The following is a 20,839-nucleotide window of genomic DNA, read 5'->3' as shown; positions in this document are numbered from 1 at the left end:
AAATAAGCAACACATCTTTCATTCAGGCAACAAAGTCATTCTTGAGGCAGATGTCACGCTAGCCAAACAGCAAAAATACCTTTACATTAAGCAATCTTTTCTATCATGCCAGTTCCACAAATGAAGTTTTGTGGGAAATTTTCAATTTGTGAGGAAAAAAATCCATTAAGATACCAGTTACACATCCTTTTCATATAACTTTGTAGTCAAGTCTTATTTCTCAGGCTGAAGAGGTTGAGCTAAAATGAAACAGCATGATGATCTGTCTTCATGACAGTGTCCTGTTGCTAATGCATCTGCTTTTGCCTCCTTTCCTCTTTAATAGTTCTATGCAGTTATATGCATTAGAAGTCAGAACAAGGCTTCTTCATTCATCTGGAGTTGGAGTTTTATTCAATCCCCTAAACAACTCACAATGCAGTCTATACACATCTCTGAAAAGAAGTTCTCCATTCCCAAGTAATCCAACCATGACAGAAGATATTTCCCTATTTCCTCAGCTCCAGAAGTTGTTTTCTTTTTTCATCTTGTAGCCCTGTGGCAAAATAGCTTTGTGATGGGCTACGTACAGCAGGACTTAGTCTTTATTAATAGCTTCAGTAGATTGCCCGGGGATTTTTAGTACTGTAGTAGGCTTCACATGCAGCTACATAAGCAGATTCTGGGAAGAAATCATCATGGTATTCTGCTAAAAACCTGAGAAGAAAGCACACCAAAAAAAGAATAGAACATGAAACATTTAAGATAAAAGCTATTTTCAAATTAATTTTTAAGCTCAGCAAAACCACAGTCTGGAAATTAAGAATTATTACACTTTGAAATTTGGCATGCAACAGGCTTGCCCTATTTTTATAAGTTTCACATAGTGGGAAACAGCCCCTACCATTCTCAAAATCAAATAGCATTAAAAATTTGCTCAAGCTCAATTAACAAAAAAATCCAAAAGTTGAAGCTACACTCAGAAAAGAACACAAAGAACTATCACAGAAAAAAAAAAGTTAAGAGATCTTTCTACAACTTCTGTCAGTATACCATTTATGTCAAAATCGGGATTTTCAGTTATCACTATGTTAGTATCTTATACAAATGTCCATTAACCATTAAGTCAAACTTCTTTTAAGCTAAGTAAGGCTATGACTTGTTCTTTCATGTGCCTGTGTATTTAGGGTCTCCACCCACCCAGGAGTATCTGATTTAAATATGCATCCTTTGTAAATCCAGTTCCCTAATTTCAGATTTCTGCAAGCTGGTCTTCAGACATTATTCAAACAGCCAAGCACACAATATTTTATCATGTCTTCCTGCTCTGCTAACATACAACTCTTTCTTTGGTTTAGGACTGAAAACGAAAATAAACAGTGCTGCCACTAACACCAGTAACAAACAGCTGAAACAACTATAAGCTCTCCGTTCTTTCTTTTGTATACAAAGATACTGGGTATACAAATGGGGACAAAAGGGCAAAACAGTTCTCAAACCCTGAGGAACATGATCAAGTTGTACTTCAGAAAAAAGCGGAGACATTCAAAAATACCTGGATATTAAAGATCAGCACCAATAAACATGGCAAAATATTAGCTACAGGTCCTCTCTTTGAGGTAGAGTAGGAAGCAACGGAAACAACAGGAAATGTCATTTGCAGAATCTAGTTTCTCTCAAGAACCACTGGCTAGGGAGGTGACCTCACTATTGGAAGCTAAAAGTATCAGTTTTGTGTAACCAATAGTCTGGATATAGAAAGTCCAAATTAAAAAAAAAAAAGTACAGGTGAATGCAATTAAAAGCATAGTGTTTCTCCAACTTCACTCCCAGCTACACTGCCTGAACTAGGCATGTCCTTTGATCTTAAGAAAGCCAAAGCATAGAAGAATACTGACAAGATTTTCTATATAAGGCAATCTAAATCTAATCACTAATATATTAATTGATGAGAGCTCATACAGAAATGTTACAGCACAAAAACACAGGTGGATTAAAAAGGTTGATTTTTCCCCACACACAATCCTTGTACTTAAAACACAGGAAAACAAGTGCTAAACTAGAGGAATAACTGGTTAAATCCTATCTCTAGGAGGAGAAGCAGTGAGAAATACAAGCTTTCTTAGAAGAAATCAATCCTTCAGTGTGTCACCATTTATTGAGAAGGGACCTTGTCAACTTCCTCCATACTTGGTTATTTCATAGCAGTTCTGTAATTAACAGTATAGAGGGACCCAGGGTAGTTTCTGATGCAAATGTTCCAGGTTTAACACATGCAAGTGAGCAGGCTGAACAACCAATATGCTTCCAGAAGATGAAATGACAACTTGTTTTTGTTTTCAAATATTAGCCAAGGAATTGAGCAGAAAAGGCTCTGCTACGTGACCTGTAACAGTGTCTAATCCAGCACATAATTTCTGGCAATATTCCTCTGAAGCAGGTATGCCAAAAAGGAGAAAGATCTCTCTTGTATTTAAAGCAAGGATCCAACTGGCTCTGCCACAAACTGATGCCACATAAGCTCTCATAATAAACGTGTAAGAGCTAAGTAAATTTAAAGTTCCACACAGTCTTCACTCACACAATCCTAAACGCATTAAATACTTTAGCATACTTTTTTTATTATGTATTCATACTACGCTAGTTTCTCACTGGGACCAACAGCAGATTCCAATTTTATTAAATAGCACAAAGAAAAAAGGATTACACAATTAAGGTTGAGAGATCATTTTAAAAAGTCTATGAAAACTACTGAATTGCACTGGATTTGGCTGAGATAGAGTTAATCTTCTTCATAGTAGCTAGCATGAGGCTCTGTTTTGGATTGTGCTGGAATCAGTGTTTTTTGGGGAAAGGGGGGGGGGGGGGGGAGAGGGGGAGAGGAAGCGACTGAGCAGCTATGTGGGGCTTAGTTGCTAGCTAGGGTTAAACCACACCATAAATTAAAAAAAAAATTGCTTTTACTATTACAGTGTGTTACAGCTGCATTATATTAATTTCCTGTTCACAGAAATAAAAACATTTAAATAACTGAAATAAAAACATTAGTGAAATATTTTTCCCTGAAAGGACAAAACGCAACAAACTGCTAAACAGCGAATCCAAATTAGTTACTTTGGCAAAATAACAAGCTAGAAGAAAATAGTTTTATTCTTTTCTTGAACTAAAAAAAAAAAAAAAAGGACAAATTAGATTAAAGCCACCAATACCAATATTTGATTAATTCACTGTTTGAACTACACAACTTAGTGATTTAATAGCCGTTGTCATTAAAATAATTCACTACCTACTTTTCTAGGCTTGCCATGTCATAATTTGCTCTAATACTTTACACAACACCTTTTTTTCATGAGATATACCCCTTAGAAAATAATCCAAAGAAACACAAAAACAATTCACACAGTCAGATCCTCCAAATCTTCACTGAAACATGCCATTCATTTGTACTACACACACACCCCCGCCTTACTCCAGGAAAACCACTACAAAAGCATACTGAAATTATAGCAACTTAAAAGCTAATAAAATACCTAAGTCATCAACTGTTATGACCTCTGACTGTAGTTAGCTACAAATCACTTTCTGGGATATGTGGGGTTGGTATGAAGTGAGTGTAATAAGGCCTAAAATTCAACAGACTTGAGTCTAACTTTTAACATACTTAGATGACACAAGATTAAGATGAGCCACAAACGGAATTTAATTAATAGTTCTTCATTAACACACATTAATGACTTCAAGAGATAGTGATTACAAACTACAGGGGCTGATCAAATTGTTGGTGTCATTGGCTAACATTCTGTGAAACACAGTACCAACTGCTAGATCAGACGAGGCAGTATGTTTTACTGATGTTCTTTTAAAACAACAGAACCTGTAGAGGACATTGGGTAGCTGACAGTTCAAAGAATTTTAAGGGCAAGTCATGAGAACCAGGTTCATTTTCTCTTACAAATTTCCTGACTTTTGCTTAAGATCATCAGTTATAAATGCCAGTTTGGTACAAGCTACAGAGACAGCTGGTAGAGGTGAGACATTTTAGCCGAGATGCTTGTGGTACAGCTACAACTTAAAGAAAAAGCAGAGAGAATGCATGCACTCAAATGTACATCTCTCTGTTCTTATTGTAACAGAGGTGAAAAGCAAAATACCCCAGAGCTAGCAGATACAAATTACTTTCTACAAAGAAGTGTGAGGAAACAAGCAAAACACCACAAGGTCAGCTTCTGTCCCAATCCCTTATATATCTGTATATAAAGAGCAGTGTCCCTTCTAAAGTTGCTTTCTATTCAAACTACATCACAGTGCAGAAAACTGGCACAGAAATATTAGGAGTCTAAGACTCTTAGCTACTGGATATTCCACTAATGCTTTGCTCTTGGAAAAGCTGAAATAGCACAAAGATCAATTCCACTGGCACCTGCAAGTCATGAGCCAAGATTTACAACAGAAAGAGCTGTACTTAGCAAGCAGAGCCAATGTTCAGCTATAGATCAGAAAGCACATTGTTATTTAGCTATACAGCAGTTGTTTCATTACTTTTAACTTACAAATCTGATAAATTCAGTCATCTGTTGCATTACTGCCTTTTTAAATTTTATAATTTTTACAGAGTTCATATCTGTACAGCTACACAGTGAAACTCTTTACAAGGAACAGTTTTGAGATACACAGTCCACAAAAACATCCTGATATAAGACTGCACACTTTTTTCTCATCATGAGCATCCACAAAAATATTTATGCTTTACACTCCTGCTCAGAACACAGAGATAACAGAGCACAATGCAGCTATTTCCTAGACAAGCAACACTTCATAAAGGACTAGAGGGGATGGAAGCAAGGAAAAAAGACACATGGACAACCTAGCTTGAAGAACTCATATTCTGATCTTCAGGTGAAGCAGTCCATAAGCATGCTTACCTCAGGTGACTGCAAGCAACAGCCTTACAAATATACTACCATCTGCCTGAGAGTTACGCAAGCAGATCTACCAAAAAGAGACACAGAATTATCATTATGCACATTAAAAGGCCACTTGACGTATATATGTCAGGAACATTTCTCAACAGAGTCACTGAATTAATATAAACTTTAAAAGCGTAATCTGGCAGTGAAAACGTCCTCGTCTTGGGAGTATGAATGCAACCTATTACCTGAAGAGACTCTGCATGAAGAAAAACACTCTTCTAAATGTCAGCTACCATCACATGAATAAACTCACGGATGGCCTGAAAAGTGTGAAAATTATGAGGAAAGGAAAACTTTAATAATTTTAAGAACTACAACCTCAGCCATAAAGGTATTAAAATACAGAGTTAAAAAGAAGTTTCCAGGAAGGTGATATCTTACACACTTTAACTACAGCTCTGAATTCCAGAAGATAAGCAGATGCTTTGATGAGATCAGTGGCCTGGGCCAAATGCTGTTTGAAAGGCAACTGTAACAATCTATCTAAAGCATTTGCTTAAAGAGCACGATGGGTCCTAACTCTGGGAGTCACCTCATCAAAAGAAATGTCATTTGCAGATTAACAAGCTATCACCTCTCCAAGACTACTACTCAAATGCACGATTTGAAAGCTAAAATGCTTAGTTTCACACAAAAGCATATGACCACCTGTCCTCCACCCCTCCAACTGATAGGCATGTCTCCATCCGGAAAGATGCCAGAGCAAAAGCTCACCAACACAAAGTTCCTCATAATCCCAATGCAGTCAACAGAACAAGTGAAGTGAAAAGTTTCTGATGCTTATTCTGTTATCCCATGTCCCTAGAACCATGCCAAAGGAACCAACAGGCTTGTTTTGTTGACTGGACTCTTTGTCACTCATCCACATACAGAAACCAGTATCATCTTCCTTGGCCTTTAAAGGGTAAGCTCAGAGAACTCTGAAGATGTCAAGTTGCCAACGTAACAGTTCAGGTAATCAGACTCAGCGAGTAAAAATTAAATGTGGTAACTTCTACTAGACCTTTTGGGAACACAGTCCTAGTAGAGCTCAATAAAGGGGTCCTTGGTTGGTCTTGAGGATGAAGACCCAATCTTAGCAAGGCTAGCACAGATCCCACAATCAATTCCTAGAACTGCCTTCTAAAAAAGCTACCGTAACACTTAAAATATTTTGGGAAACCTCTCGCTTTAGATGTATGATCCAAACCTCTGCTATTATGATTAGGAATATGCTTCTCATTCAAATACCCAGGCATTTGATGATTTGTTAAGCAGAAGGGAGAGAAGCAATCAACATGGTGCAGTTTCAGTAAGTACTTTTGGCAAAGTGATCAAACTGTAGTCAAGAACAACAAACACTCAGAGCAGATTCTGCACATCAACCAGACAACAAAAGCCTACAGAAAATAAGAACCTGTACAATACCAGGTACTCACTGACTAACAAGCTTTGAACACAAAGGTGCCAAAAGTTTGAGAGGACCCAAAATGGCAGTTACCTTTCTACCCATTCAACGAATAGAGCAAAGCCCAAATACCATGGTAATAATGCACTAAAATAAGGCATATGCATTCACTGTGCAAATAGAATTCCTTCTTTTCAAAGTGTTTCAAAACTTTTTTTTTCAAGTTTCTTTACCTTTTTGTGGCTCTAAACCCACCTGTGTCCACTGACAATCAAAACCTTGATTTTCTCACATTTAGGCTCCAATTCCATAAAGTTTTCTAGTATGCCATAATTGCTATGCTGCACTGGTACTTTTTGTCAAGTAACCAGTTAATCCCAAAACTGAAAGTCAAATAGAAAAGCCCTAATTGATCTAAAAAGCAGTAGCAGTATAGCATTCTTTGTAATCTTTCAAGAAGCGATTTTTAATAAAGTTGCAAGATGGTTACTGATTAATTCAGGAACTCCATCACAAGCAACTTCACCTAAATAAAGATGTTTTCCATTACATTCACCATGTGCAATGCTTCATTTTTTCATTCTCAGAAAGCCACTAATAACCTCTCATTAATTGCACATTAGCACAGACTAGTGGTCATAATTCACCACTGCAATTGCATATAATAAAATTACACTCAAAAAATGCTGTGCTATCAAAATCAGAGATCTATTTCTTAAGGTTATTTCACACAACTTATCATTTTACTATATACACATTTTATTATCACAGCTCTCTAATTTGGTGACATTCTGATTTGGCTTCTGTCTCATAAAATACTCAACAGTACTGAAATACTTTTCTACTCATGGAGCAGAGTGGCCCAATAGATGCAAGCAGGTTGTAAAAAAATCAGGAAAAAATTGAGATCTAAAATGAAAGAGACAACTTACAGGATATACTGAGTTTGAAATATCAGCGAGATTTTAACAAAACCAAAGTCTCTGACCGTTAAGAATGTCGTTTTCCGTAATCTGATGTACTACCTATTGGCCTCATCTGGCAAAGTGTACTAGAAATTTTAGAAGCATTATTAGAAATATTTCATCAGTTACTCATTCTTCTGTATTTCATGAAAGTTGAAATACCTACAGCTTTCTGAAGTACTGACCCATTTTGTTTTGGTTTTTTCCCTAAAATGCAAATTACATTGACTGAAACTACCTCAGTGAAAATAGGTCTTGCTATTCTAAAAACAGACATGTTATATTCTCCTATTTTTTAAGTATCTTCTATTGGTCAACAGTTCTGGGAACTGACCTCTCTGATACAAAAACAGTAAGTCAAGGCAGAGTTCAAATCAATGCAAAAGGCAAAACAAAAACTGGCGCCTCCTTGCCTATCATGTCTCATCACTTCAGCAGCCTCTGGACGCATGCTAGGCACCTCACACTACAGAGAAGTAGTAAAATATAGCACATACAGCATTTTATTAAAAAAACAGCTGAAATAATCATATCAGTTAAAGGGCAATACTTACTCTAAAACTATTAACAGATAGGAAGATTTAATCACGGGTCCTTTGCTAGTAAAATTGCCAGTCAGTAGGCACTAGTTACTGTGTTACCTTCCACTGCTTGCTCCTGAAGACTAAACTCAAACTGTAAGCGAAATCCAGTGAAATGAACTGTTGAGTTTGTCACTAATGGCCATTTCAGACTGTTATTCTTCTGCAAGTATTATGAATTATTTCAGAGCTAAATCATTTGAAGTGAAGACTACGAGCTTTGCACTTAATTTGAGAAACTAGTTTTCTTTACTTCTGCAAATTCTATAATTAAGAAATCAACTTTCATGTTCTCCATGAAGAAACACTCATTACGCACACTTGTAGAAAGCTACACTAAGCACAAAGGGTACAGCTTCCACTTAATATGAAACTCAAAAAGATGTATTTCATACATCCCTTAAAAATACATGTTGTCTGGGAAACCAAGATCAAGCTTGTCTAGCAGCAATCTGAGGGCATGACTGGAAAATATTACCAGTGAATTTAATGCATCTATCAAGCACTGAGTAAACTCAATAAAATAAGCTTCTAGACAGAGTGTTATATTAAATAAGTCTCAGTTTCTCAACCCACATGAGATTAATACAACAAATGTTAAACTAAACTGTAAATTTTATCCATAAAATCATAACATAAAATTAAATCAGTGTCTATGCCAGAACTAAATCAGATGTGTACCACATGAAAGTTTTATTTAAAAATACATAAAGTACTTATGCTTGGACTACTCCAACTAGAATTCAAAGAAGATTCATAACCAGTTTTAATAATGCGAACAGACAGCTTCAATCCTCTTGTCTGCTATTAGAAAAATAAAGAAAAGGAGAGTACTTCAACTTGTCACTCAAGAGCAACTCACTAAAAGAAATTAGGCAGTCTTACGTAAACTGGATGCTATCATCTAACGCATACAGACTGTGTAGGACAGTTCTTACCTTTGAAAGCTTAAGCCAGAACAGAACTGATAGAAAATATTTAATAAACATCCACTAATCCTTTCATTCGCAAAAACAAAAAGACATAACATGAAAATTAAAGAACTAGTACAAGATGTCACCTCAGTCTCAAGTTTTCCCTTGTGATGAGAAACAGATAACGCAGAAGTATTTCTGTGATAAAAATCAAGTCTGAACAAGTTTCTAGAAAATGTAATTGTTTGACCACCTTCAGTGATGTACAGGAAAAGAAATACCCAAATGAAAGATGTCTTAAAGCCCCATGAATACACATTGAAAAAAAAAATAATAATAATTTGTATTGGTTTCTATGTTACCCATTTGAATACACAGTGGCATATCTGGTAAGGAAACTAGTCTACGAAGAATATTTACAACAAAGCTACCTAAGACTGAATGCTTTCTACAGCAGTAACTGTAACTTGGAAGCTTTTTCAGGAAGGCTCCCAATTTAACCAGTTCTGAGAAAACCACAAAAATAGTCATTTCAACATAAAAAAGAAACCTTGAGAACAGCATCAGCAAAACATACATGACACTGGCTCAGAAAGCACTTGAAAAAACACACAGTCTTCAAATATTTTATTGTACCAGATATACAATATCCACACTACGCTTGCCTTGGGGGGGTCATTTTGGTTTAGTTGCAGTCTGGTCTTGAGGACTGAATGCTCCTAGTACTGGAGCACACTTCTAGTTAAGTGAAAAGGAATCCAGCTTGAGTACTCAGAACTCTACAATGCAACACAAAGCATGGTAAGTGGGAACTACCAAGAGGCTTGCTTCAAAAGCACAGTTCTATCTGACCTAAAAATGCTGATGTGGAAACACCTTATTTTTAATTTCTATTTATAGATGACTATACATTTCAACAAGATGGTCAGATGGAAAAATAAGACGCATATGGATACTACTACTAGAACTTTCAGTTTAATCACTTCCCTACTTGTATGCAGAGTGGGGTATATGTTTCCTTCTCGTGTTTATTCCACTCCATCACACCTCATCCATAGGATGGGTATGAAGAAACACTACAATATCATGCAGAGATACTAACCAGAGTACCTGACAAACAAAGCTGATCATGGTGCAGGTATGACCACATTGACTCCAGCCATGGAGTTAGCACAGTCAGAAAGAGTTGGGGTTCCTCTACAAGCCACTGCATTGTATAACAGAGAGAAACCTTTCTGTTTAAAGCTCAGTTAGGACAGACTTTTCTTTTAAAAAACCCTAACATAATTAAAAACATGTTCTAAACCACAAGTTTCTCCCCCTGCAAATATTGATGCAACATCAAAACTCTCAGATTATGCTTTCAAAAATAACAATGCAGAGTTTCATAAAACATGCTTCTTAACTAAGTCAGATTTGTCATTCTATACATATTAGCACATAAACTTTCATACTTCAGTTCTCTAGCACTGTGTCTATCAAAATTTTAAGTAGAGAGTTCAGGTTCCCTTCAATTTGAATTACAGAATCAAAAATACTGTATTAAACTTTATTCAATTTGTTACTACAAAAATCTTATAATTTTATCATATCCTTGTCATTACAGAACATGAACATCTTATTTTAAAAACCCTTTGTCATTCCAGGATACTTAGATTTATTTAACAATGCAAACACTGCTGTGGTACATTTTGTCACATTACCTCAGAAACATTTCAAAGTGTTTTACTAAAGCCTTCAGGTTTTTGTCCGGAAAGCACATCTTCCCCAGTATTTCTGGTAGCTTTACTGTAAATAAGATAAATAATGTTATACACCTGTTCACTTAAAGCAACTTCTAATTACTTTTATCCACCATACAGAAAAGAATAATATAAATATTTATCCTCCCGGCAGCCTCCACTTTTCTTTGCAAGTTATTCGGTGATCTTTCAAAGTCTTACTAGAAAGAAACATGCTGAGAAAGTTAATGCTGCTTGGTTTAATGATGTCTGACAGTGTATTGGAAGTAATGCTTGTTTACTTTTGTTAAATGAAGGCTTACAGAGCCAGTAAAAGATAAGCAAGTTTATGAATGGCCTAAGAGTTTTGAACATATTAAGATGTACACTCATCCAAGAATAAAACTAAGTGTGATCAAGTAAACAGAAAATCACATGGATATGGTCACTGAAAAAACACAAACAAACAAAAACCAAAATAAAATAATTTTCATTTAGCATGGAGTTGTGCATCACTTTACCAAACATCCGTAGCAAATGTTGAGATCCATAGATATATGAGGGAGGTGGCGGTTGATCACTTGGTGGATAATTGTCTGGCATCAGCTTCCAGGACAAAACCTAAACATAAGACATGAAAATGTTGGCTATTAAATCTTTATAGCACCATAAATAATTTAGTCTGTGCAGAACTTCGAAAACAAAGACGAAATAAGTAATACAAACAAAACTTTTTCTTACATACCCTACTCTGAGGTCAACAAAACCTTTAATCATTGAATCAAGGACAGTAACTGTCCTGGTTTCAGCTGAGACAGAGTTAACTTTCTTCATAGTAGCTGGTAAGAAGCTGCATTTTAGATCTGTGCTGAGAAGGTGTCTGATAACACATACTGATGTTTATAGTTGCTGCCAGGACAGTCAAGGACTGTTCAGTTCTCTGCTGTGCCAGTGGTTTGGAGGTGCAGGAGAAGCTAGGAGGGAGCACAGCCCCAACTACTAGCCTAGGATTTGATCTTAGCTTTAGGACTGAGACCCAAATTGGCCAATAGTCTATTCCATATCATGCACACAGTGCCCAGCATGCAGATGAGGCTCTTCTCCAGAAGTTCTCTCTGGCTCCAGGTTGTCTCCCCGGGGGTCACCCTCCCTCAGGGTCATCTTGGTCTCTTGGACCAAGGCTCATTTCTTTTCTGGGATTGTGGTTTCAGGACCCTCCCTACTCCAGGATCATTAGCTGGGAACAGGCTAAGCCTTGGTCAGTGGCTGGTGAACAGTATCACTGTGTATCACTCATTTGTACATATTGCTGTTATCATCATTATTATTATTTCCAACATTATTGTAGTTTAGTTATTAAATTGTTCTTATCTCAACCCACGAGTCTCTTTTCCCTTTACCCCTTTAATTCTCTCCCCCATCCCTGGGAGGGGAGGGCAGGGGGGGGAGTGAGCAAGTGGCTGTGTTGTATAAAACTACAACAGTAGCAAAAAAAAAAAAAATCTCACCTCATTCAATTCATTGTTTCTTCTACCTTCAAAGCCAGTAAAAACTGCACTTCCCTCTTTGCTAGGAGTCAAAGTTATAGGTGAAGAAGATCCACTATGGACAGGTGTTTCTTCAAAAGGGAAGGCAAAATAAAACAAAAGAAATTAGAAATAAATTTTATTACCTGTTTTATGGAACATTAAATGTAAGGAAGGCCTGCTGCTAAAATGTTTATTGGAATTCAATAAATGCTAGCCTAAAGCAGGCTCACAGAAAAGCAGCTCCTTGAATTCTGTTGAGAAATACAGTACCAAAGCACCAAGAATACTGCTTTGTATTTCTCCCTTTGGTATAAGCTTCAGAGATAAATGATACAAAAAGTAATGAATTTCTACTTCAGTAATTCAGTTCACAGTCCAGACGACATTAAAAAAAAAAAAAAAAAAAGACTTAAAATCTTGTCTAGAGCAATAATTTAAAGAGCAAAACCTACTTTTTTCCAGGTGCAAGAAGAGCTTTGGCATAGAAGCTGGCGTCTCAAGATGCCGTCGTTTAGGTTGTGGGGAAGCACTGCTTTCCGATAACCTGTCGCAGTTTGAGCTATGACGTGTAGAACGTCTCAGTGACTGCAGAATTTCAGGTTCAGCTTTTCGTCTTTTTGGTGTGGCTGGCTCCCCTGTTGTAGGCTGGCTGTCAGTTGACTGAGGTGTTGGTGGATTCAACAGAGGAGGACTTGGTGAAAGCTCCTCCTGATTCCTAGAAAATAATGGCAGCTTTACAAAAGAAGAAATCAGGGCTATTCCCCAAAAAGAGATCCTTCTAGTTTCCCATACCTTGTTGAGTACTTACTCAAACTAGACAGTGTCCTCCCAATAACTATCAAAGTGATAAGGCCTTCCTTGAAATACTATTTTCCAGAAGCGTATTTATTTTCAAACTTAAAAGTTAATTAACGTAAATTTACATTTCAGTATGATTTTTCCCCTGCAAAGTTGCAGTGTAACTCTACACCAGTCAGTACAAAACCCTTTTGAAGTTAACAAGACAGAAATTCAGAACCTGAATTCAGGCAGCCAATTCACAGAAAAGTTCAACATTTTATCAACACAATTTTTAACTTAAAGTCTGTGAGAAATCATCCTATTCTAAACACATAACCACATTCTATTGCATTTTCCTCAGGAGATAAGCAGTATTAAGACTCTGTACACCCAACCTACCTGTTAGTATTTGTTGAATTTTCTTTGATGGGAAGAAAGAATTTTGATGAAGTCACCTTCTTAAATTGAGCTTGTTCATAAGGATAGAGCAAAATTAATGGAAGTGTGAAGTCAAAGGTTATTCTCAGCCCATCCACCATCTCTTTACATAGTTCAACACTGGGGGAGGGGAAAAGAGTATGAATTTCAAAGTTGCGTGACAAAATTTTTCACTGTAGTTGTAGGAATTTCCCTTTAATACAGACCATTAATGTCTTAACTATGATAACACTGACTTAATTAATAAGTAATGACAAGTGATTAAAAGCATACCCAAGGGAGACAGCGATAACTTAATAACTTCAGACAAATACAAATTTTAGAAGTCTGGTCAAACAAAGGTCAAACAAAATCATACAGTTTTTCTGTTGTATTACTATTTACTGGATTAATAAAATCTACAGTAAATAAAGCTAGTTTTTCATGTAAGCATTGTTTTGTTTTCCCAAGTTTACTAGGCTCAAAAAAGAGGCACCTGTGACAAGACGTAAGGACTCAATAGATTGAATCTCTAGGCAGATTGAATCTGAAGGCAGGTGCAGAATTTGATCTATAGCCTTTAAGATGCAGTTGAGGCTGTGCTTAAGAGATATCCAGTGACCCAACAAAAAGAGATACATTTGCATCGGAGCTCAGCTTCCAATGGCCTGCTCCCGATAACCAAAGCACTACATTTAGACGCTACCAGGAATTTCAGATCTGGGCTTGTGTAAAGGACTTGCAGTGCTAGGTGGTGAGTAGATGTGCTGTTACAAGCAGAACTAAGAACACTGAATCCAGCCCATCTCCAACACCTCTGACCTCTACGAAGGTATTCACCTCTCGCGTCTCAAGTGCATACGCATACTGTAACAGTAATTCGATTCTACCACAATAACCCACGTTAGAAATTCCATACCTCCTATTACCATTCCATACCACCAGCCAAAATTACTGCCTTTTTTTTTTTTTAACACTATATAAAAATTGGGTCAGGGACCATCAGGTGCAGAAATTCTACCACATCCTAGAAAGTCAACTAGCTTCTGTGTTACAGCATTAAGCGCAATACAATAAAGTTGTCAGCTGAATCTCTCCTACTTAATGGATGACTGAAGTTACACACATCTTCCTCATTAAAGCACTTTCTTTATTGAGGAAGTCACACATACACCTTTAAAAATCATAAAGTGCATACAATCTTCTGTTCCTATTTCTGATGTCTCATCTAACTTCTTGTTTGGGAGATTATGTTACAAAGAAGGAAAGTATCATTAATCTGTCACATAATGAATGACATCAATATAACCCAAGACACTCACATAGACCAAAATATTGCAAGGAACAGCACAATTATGCACCATTGAACTAGAAGGTGGTAACAAAAGTCAAGACTTCTCTTTCATAAAATACAAGACTTCACGCCAGTGTAGACTTAAAGAAGTCTACTTCTATTCTCATCTAATATTGAGAATCTTTAACATAACAGGGGAAAAAAACAAACAGTGCAAACACGCAGTGTTAACAGATTGCATTTGTAGCACAGCAGAAGAATATAGAGCTCAGCTGAGAATACAGCAACTAAGACACAATCAATTTCAATAAACAGGATTGGTGTTACTTTTCTACATATTGACTCCAGGATTTAAGATGGTATGTCAACTAAAAAACACCTGACTTGGAGTTCTCTCTAAGTGTTTCTATAAAATTTTTATCCTTTATAAAATTCGAATCTGTTCAGTTTTATTTAAGCAGGGAATTCTCATATCAGATGCTCTCTCGGTGCTCAAAAAAATATTCACATAGACAATAGCAACACATTCTTCCAAAACATGTCACAGTACTCACCAGAACTTACGTGATAAAAGGGGAATTTGAGGCTTTTGCATAATGACTTCTCAGATTATAGGGACTCTTTCACTGATAAACAAATTGTGTTACTGTACTATAGGTACCTCAAATATTTCAAGCCCCATAAACAGCCATACATCACAGTATAAGCTCACAGAAGTGAACAGCCTTGAAACAGAACACGGACTGTGAGGCAATTCTTCTTGTGACAACAGTGTTGGACTAAAGACTACTTACTTTTTCTCTGGTGGCACATAATGAAGATTCACATTAGCATGTGGAGTCATCTGATGGTGCCGAGACCTTTCATTGGCTGAAAAAGCAGCATTAATAGCAAAATGTTTCACATATGACTCCAGGATGGTTATTATATTTGTCTGACAAGGAAGCTTCACTAGCTGAAAAGGAAACAACAAATTAATGTCTTACAAAAACAATTAGTAAGTACACCAAGCTAAAGCAGGAGCTGGTAATGTTTTGACTAGTTTAACAAGTCTCTATTGCATGACGTTATTTCAGGAGTGATTAATTTGAACCCTTAAACTGCATTTTTGATCAATCCTTTATGAACACCTGGAGAAACAAAAATATGGTCAGGTTAACAAGCTTACAACATTTCCAGCCTTAAAAAAAAAAAAAATCTGCACTCTAAAACACAACTGTGTACTGAAATGTTACATTCTCAAATATAAAGACAATTCACTGATTATAGCAATAAAGAAGTCTGCCCCCTACACTCTTCTTATTCCTCCTTATACTGTCTAAGCTCACCTTTGCAATAAAGTTCAAAACAATGGGAGCTGTCATACATAAGAACTACTTTTGATGCCCTCCGCACCCACCCATGCACATTCATTTCATAGCTTTTTATTTCATACCCGTTTTCTTCTATTAATGTAGTAACAGTCTTCCTCAAGCTTCTTTTTCAAGACTTCAGGTATTTCTATGCTTATTGCTCTTTCTTCCATGTCCCTTTTTGTGTGAGTGTCTTGTTCTTCTTTCTACAACAGAACAGTGCAAGAAACAATATATTGGTTGTGCTTATGAATATTAATGAAAAATAACTTCAGCAGTCAGGATACAATACAACAATCAAGTTTTGTCATGCAAAAATAAAATATATAAAGTACAGTAAACAAGTGGACAGTAGCCTTACTGTAATCAGTTTGACAATACTGCTTTGAAGTCATCTGCTAAATCATGTTTTTAAACCTTTTTTTTAATTTAGCATTCGCTTAAGTATTTAACTCAGAAGAAGGAACAGAAAATTAGTTTTGCTGCTTCAGATCACCCACACTGTAGTACTTAAGATTCCACAGACCTTCAGAATAACTGGTTAGGCTGTACTTTCTTTTCAATAATGTAGAGGAAATGGATGTTTTTTCTTGAACTAAGTCTTCTACATTTTAATTTAAGACCAGAGTTGACATGCCCGTTTCACAGTAAAATACAAAGCCAGAAAGATTCTGCTGCTATTAGGATTTGCCCAACCTGCATAGACCAGTAGAATTTACAGCACCCACAAATCTGGATAATCTACTTTGCTAAGTTTTCTCCACATATTACATGCAGAAAGAGGGAAAAAGAAACAACTGTGTATTTTTAGATTAATATCAAAGAATTCTACAAAAATACAACATCTTCTATAATTTTCAAAAACTCAACCACAGTAAGCACTGTGAGTAAGCAAATTATGCTTATAATTCCAGCTAAATAACCAGCTGTGGCCTATATTTCACCCACTTTAATTTTTCCTGAGTTTCAAATACAGATGTTTAAATTCTACTAAGATATAGAGCTCATGAATATACCATTTCTGTCCTCTCTTCTATATCACTTTCTTCACTTTTTATTTCTTCATCTGTTCCTTCATCACTGTCATCAGGAGAAGAACTACTTATAGCTGTGTAAAAGAAATTTCACATATTTAGCTCACATTATTATATTGCAGAGGTTAAAGCCAAACAATTTCAGGGCTCGATGCAAAAAAAAACCCAAAACAAAACAAACACAACAACTAGCTTATTATACTTTATGAGGATGAATAATTCTAACTGAATTAAACACACAAACATTATTTACAGCATACGATAACCTTTTTAAATATGTAAGACAATAAGTTTACAGGAAGTACTCCTGCATCCTCTCTAATTAAAAAACATTTACTTTTAAAAGCTCCCTACATTTCTGAACACTCACAGATTTTTTAAATTTTTATTGGACTTTAGTTCTGAACAGAGGATTAATGTATTAATCATTCAATCAGAAGGTATGGATCTGTGCAGCAACAGTTGCCAGAACTTCAGTTAAGTGCCAGCCAGTGTTCCTGCTGGTTCTCAAGCTACAAAGAAAAATGCTATGAAACTAAAGAGCTGGCTTGAGGGTGAAATCAGCCATTCAGCTGACAAGAAACAGACCTTTGTGCCAGGTAGACTGGGGAAAAAGAAAATCTTATTGCCCCCCTAAAATACATAAAAAACACTAGCAGGGAAAGTGTCTTGTTTCCTAACATCAAACAAAGAAAACCCAGGGCTTCTTGCACCACACAATACTACACTAAACAAAGCAGCATTAAACTCTGAAATTACTCATTAAAAGAGTTGAGTGGAAGTGACACAAGGAAAAGCCTCTGGAACACAAGAAGAAAGGAGATATCTTAACTTTAATAGATACTAAGCACGAAACATAGCACTCGCTCTTCAGGTGACTGCCTCCATATATTTCAAATAGGACTGTGAGACTCTCATGTCATCCTAACAGCGAGTTACAGCATGCACTGTACCCCTAGTTCAAAAAGTTAAAGGCATCACGTCAGTTATCAAAGAATGAAAACAAGCTCACAGTTTTCACTACTCTCATGCAGGAAGGCTTTTTAATACAGAGTCAACACCAGGCAACCTGCAACGTCTCTTCTTTCTTCCCTTTCTTCTCCTACAGAACATAAAATGGTTTGCTGAAATTTAGCTAGTATTATTTAATTTGTTTATCTCAGCTAATTGCATTACATGTAAATGCACAGGAAATGTATGTTTGAATTATTTTAATTAACTAATGTTGAAGTAATTTGGACAATGCTTATTTGCCTATCTTAATGTCCATACACTACCTCATATTCATGCTCTCAAGCAGACCCTTAAGCCATGGCCAACCAATATTAGATTATTGCCTCTGGCTGAAAAATACTTCGGGTTTTCCAAAGTTATTTTTCAAGTACATTTCTCTGGGAAGATGTAGATCCAATACATAGGCATTTTGCAGCAACAGTTAAGAATAACACACGTTATTAAGTGTTAGTCATTTAGAGTGTTGTTCAATAACAATATGTAGGTATCTACCTTAGTATGAGTAGCTCTCTAGAATGCACCGACTGTATTGAATAGGTATCTACCATCTACAGCATAAGCTTAGAGTCCAAGCTCACTTGTAGACACCTGGATGTGTCTGTTCGAATCTGAAATTAATCTCTCATTCATTTTGAGACCAAAAGGATTTCTTACATGCGAGCCACAGCCTTCCGTGCCAATTTACGCTGTAATCTGCGGTTTTCATCTGTGTCACGAAGAACATGATCTTCAGCTGCCCATCTATCCCAGCTAAGGATAGGTCAAAAGAACATTATTAACAGCTATAAATATGTGTCACTGATGATTACTAATGAATCAGCATACATTAAATCTAAAAAGCATTCAATGTCATTCAGAAGCAACATCTGTATCACAAGCTTTGCATCCTTTTGTATTCACATGGCTTCAACTCTCATGCTGCTATCTAAAATCTCTCAAACAGGAGATAGAATTTGTAGCACTGACACATGCTATAGATCACAGTCAGAGACTGCACTCATACCGGTTTTGATAACCAAACAATCCAGGCCTAGATTTAACAAAGTATAAACTCCTTTTATTAATAGAAACCTAGGAGCCACAAGTATATGCCAAAGACAGATGTCCCATAAAGTGTAAACTCATGGCTATCAAACTGACCCACTGAAATTTACAGATACAGACCAATGTGTCAACATGAGCAAGTATATTAAAGGCATTCACAAAACCAAAAATATTCATGCAAACATCAAAGTCCTTTGATATTCTGGGTAATGCTTTTATTTGCACAACAAAACAGAAGAAATAGAAGAACTGAAATTGTGCATACAGGTTCTTACCTTCTGTTCCAACCGTTAAAATGGATCAGATATTCTGGAATCTTTCTGCCTTTCTCATCTTTCCCAACAACAATATCAACAATCTGAAACAAATATTGAATAGCTTGTATTAAAAAGCTTGAGACAAACTGAGCTTTCCAGTATTTAGGGAATTTTTGCACAAAGAAAAAAAGAAATATTTATGGAAACAAAATATACCTATAATTTTGCCAGTGAATATCAACATGAGCAGATGATACGGATTATACTAAATGGTTAGAAAAAACAGCTTTTTTTGCTGAGCACTTTTAAGCTGGAGACTGCTAACCACCTTTGCCCTGTCCTCAAATTTCTCACGCTTTCAAGACAGACAAAGGGAGATGCAAAACAATGCAGTATTAGAATATGGATATGCAGATATACATCTGGGCTACTAACAGTTTCTCCTGTGTGCTGTCTCTTCATGCCCTGAAAGCAGGAGACAACAGATATATATAAAAACACCTCACAAATACTACTCTCTTGAACAACACTAAATCTTAGCCACAAAGCATTAAAAGTCTTTGTGAATATCTGAGCCTTTGTTTTCTTCCTCTCTTCCACACATGTAAAATGGGCCAGTCTGAATGGGCCTGCACCTCAAAAGACATTTCAGATTGATCATTAAGAAGAGCCCCAGGACTAGTAACAACACAGGAAGGAATCATTCTGCCTACACATGAATGGCTCTTGACATACCATGTATCTCCAGACGCACCCTGCAGTTAGGCTACAGTACTGTTTTACCTTGGGAGTCCAGAATTTAAGAACTGCTAATGGAGTCAAATGCAGTTATGCTGGAGTTTGGGGTATTTGAAAGTAAAGAGGAAAAGGCACCATTATTTTTTTGCATTCAGGTCACCTCTAGGGCTGGCAATTAAAGCTGTTGGCATAGCCAGAACACAGGAATACACATACAAACAAAAGAGCAGCCCAAAATATTGTATGAAGGTCAAGTTTCTGATCAAAGATATTTGAAAAACACTGATCTGCACAACTAGCAAACTTGCAACAGAAAGTACAAAGCCGGTCAGGAACCCAGTTGCAATACCTCCCTTTTCACACTCCTCTGCAACAAAACAAAAGGAAAAAAAAAAAAAAACAGGTCTGCTTGCAAGTTAGGTAAAGATGACTTAAGACTGAAAAATTATTTCGTGTCCCACTGATACTCCAAAACAATATTATACTTACATAAAGCTCTACAATTACTATCACTATTCTTAAGGTGAGGCCCAAGTGAGTCAGTCACCTCTTATTGCAACAGTGCCTCCTACCATATTTCTCTATACTCTCCTGTGTCATCGGTACAATTTAAACCCTTCTGAAAGGCAGAAGGGTGAGCAGTAAGGATAGGAGAACAGGGATGGGGAATAAATCAAGCTACGCTACGGAAGCACAGGGATGAAAATAAGATTTCAGAATTACTTTGCAGGTGTTCAGCCAGGAGCGGAAGGCGGAAACCGAGTCCGACACTTCCAGAGCCCCTCGACGGCTCCGCTCTCTACCTGAGGCGAGAGCAAGGCCCCGACAGCCCGGGCTCCACCGCCTCTTTGTCACCCAGGCAG

General features: G+C 36.7%; 1 protein-coding gene across 1 annotated transcript; it reads right to left on the bottom strand.

Moving 5' to 3' along the window:
• Window positions 1-271: 271 nt before the first annotated feature.
• On the bottom strand, window positions 272-19,359 carry MSL3 (male-specific lethal 3 homolog (Drosophila); the record flags this gene model as incomplete). Its single annotated transcript, XM_010082212.1, is given in 13 exon segments — window positions 272-696; window positions 10,500-10,584; window positions 11,039-11,138; window positions 12,026-12,135; window positions 12,499-12,761; window positions 13,226-13,384; window positions 15,332-15,492; window positions 15,973-16,095; window positions 16,906-16,997; window positions 17,936-17,952; window positions 17,954-18,025; window positions 18,592-18,687; window positions 19,257-19,359. Coding segments are annotated over 13 exon segments (1,481 nt in total), but the record flags the coding sequence as incomplete, so codon positions are not given.
• Window positions 19,360-20,839: the final 1,480 nt, after the last annotated feature.

This window comes from Pterocles gutturalis, unplaced genomic scaffold, assembly GCF_000699245.1.
Source record: "Pterocles gutturalis isolate BGI_N339 unplaced genomic scaffold, ASM69924v1 scaffold18924, whole genome shotgun sequence".
In the NCBI taxonomy this organism is placed as follows: Eukaryota; Metazoa; Chordata; class Aves; order Pterocliformes; family Pteroclidae; genus Pterocles; species Pterocles gutturalis.
Note: the sequence above shows the minus strand (reverse complement) of the source record. Positions and strands in the feature narration are given on the sequence as shown.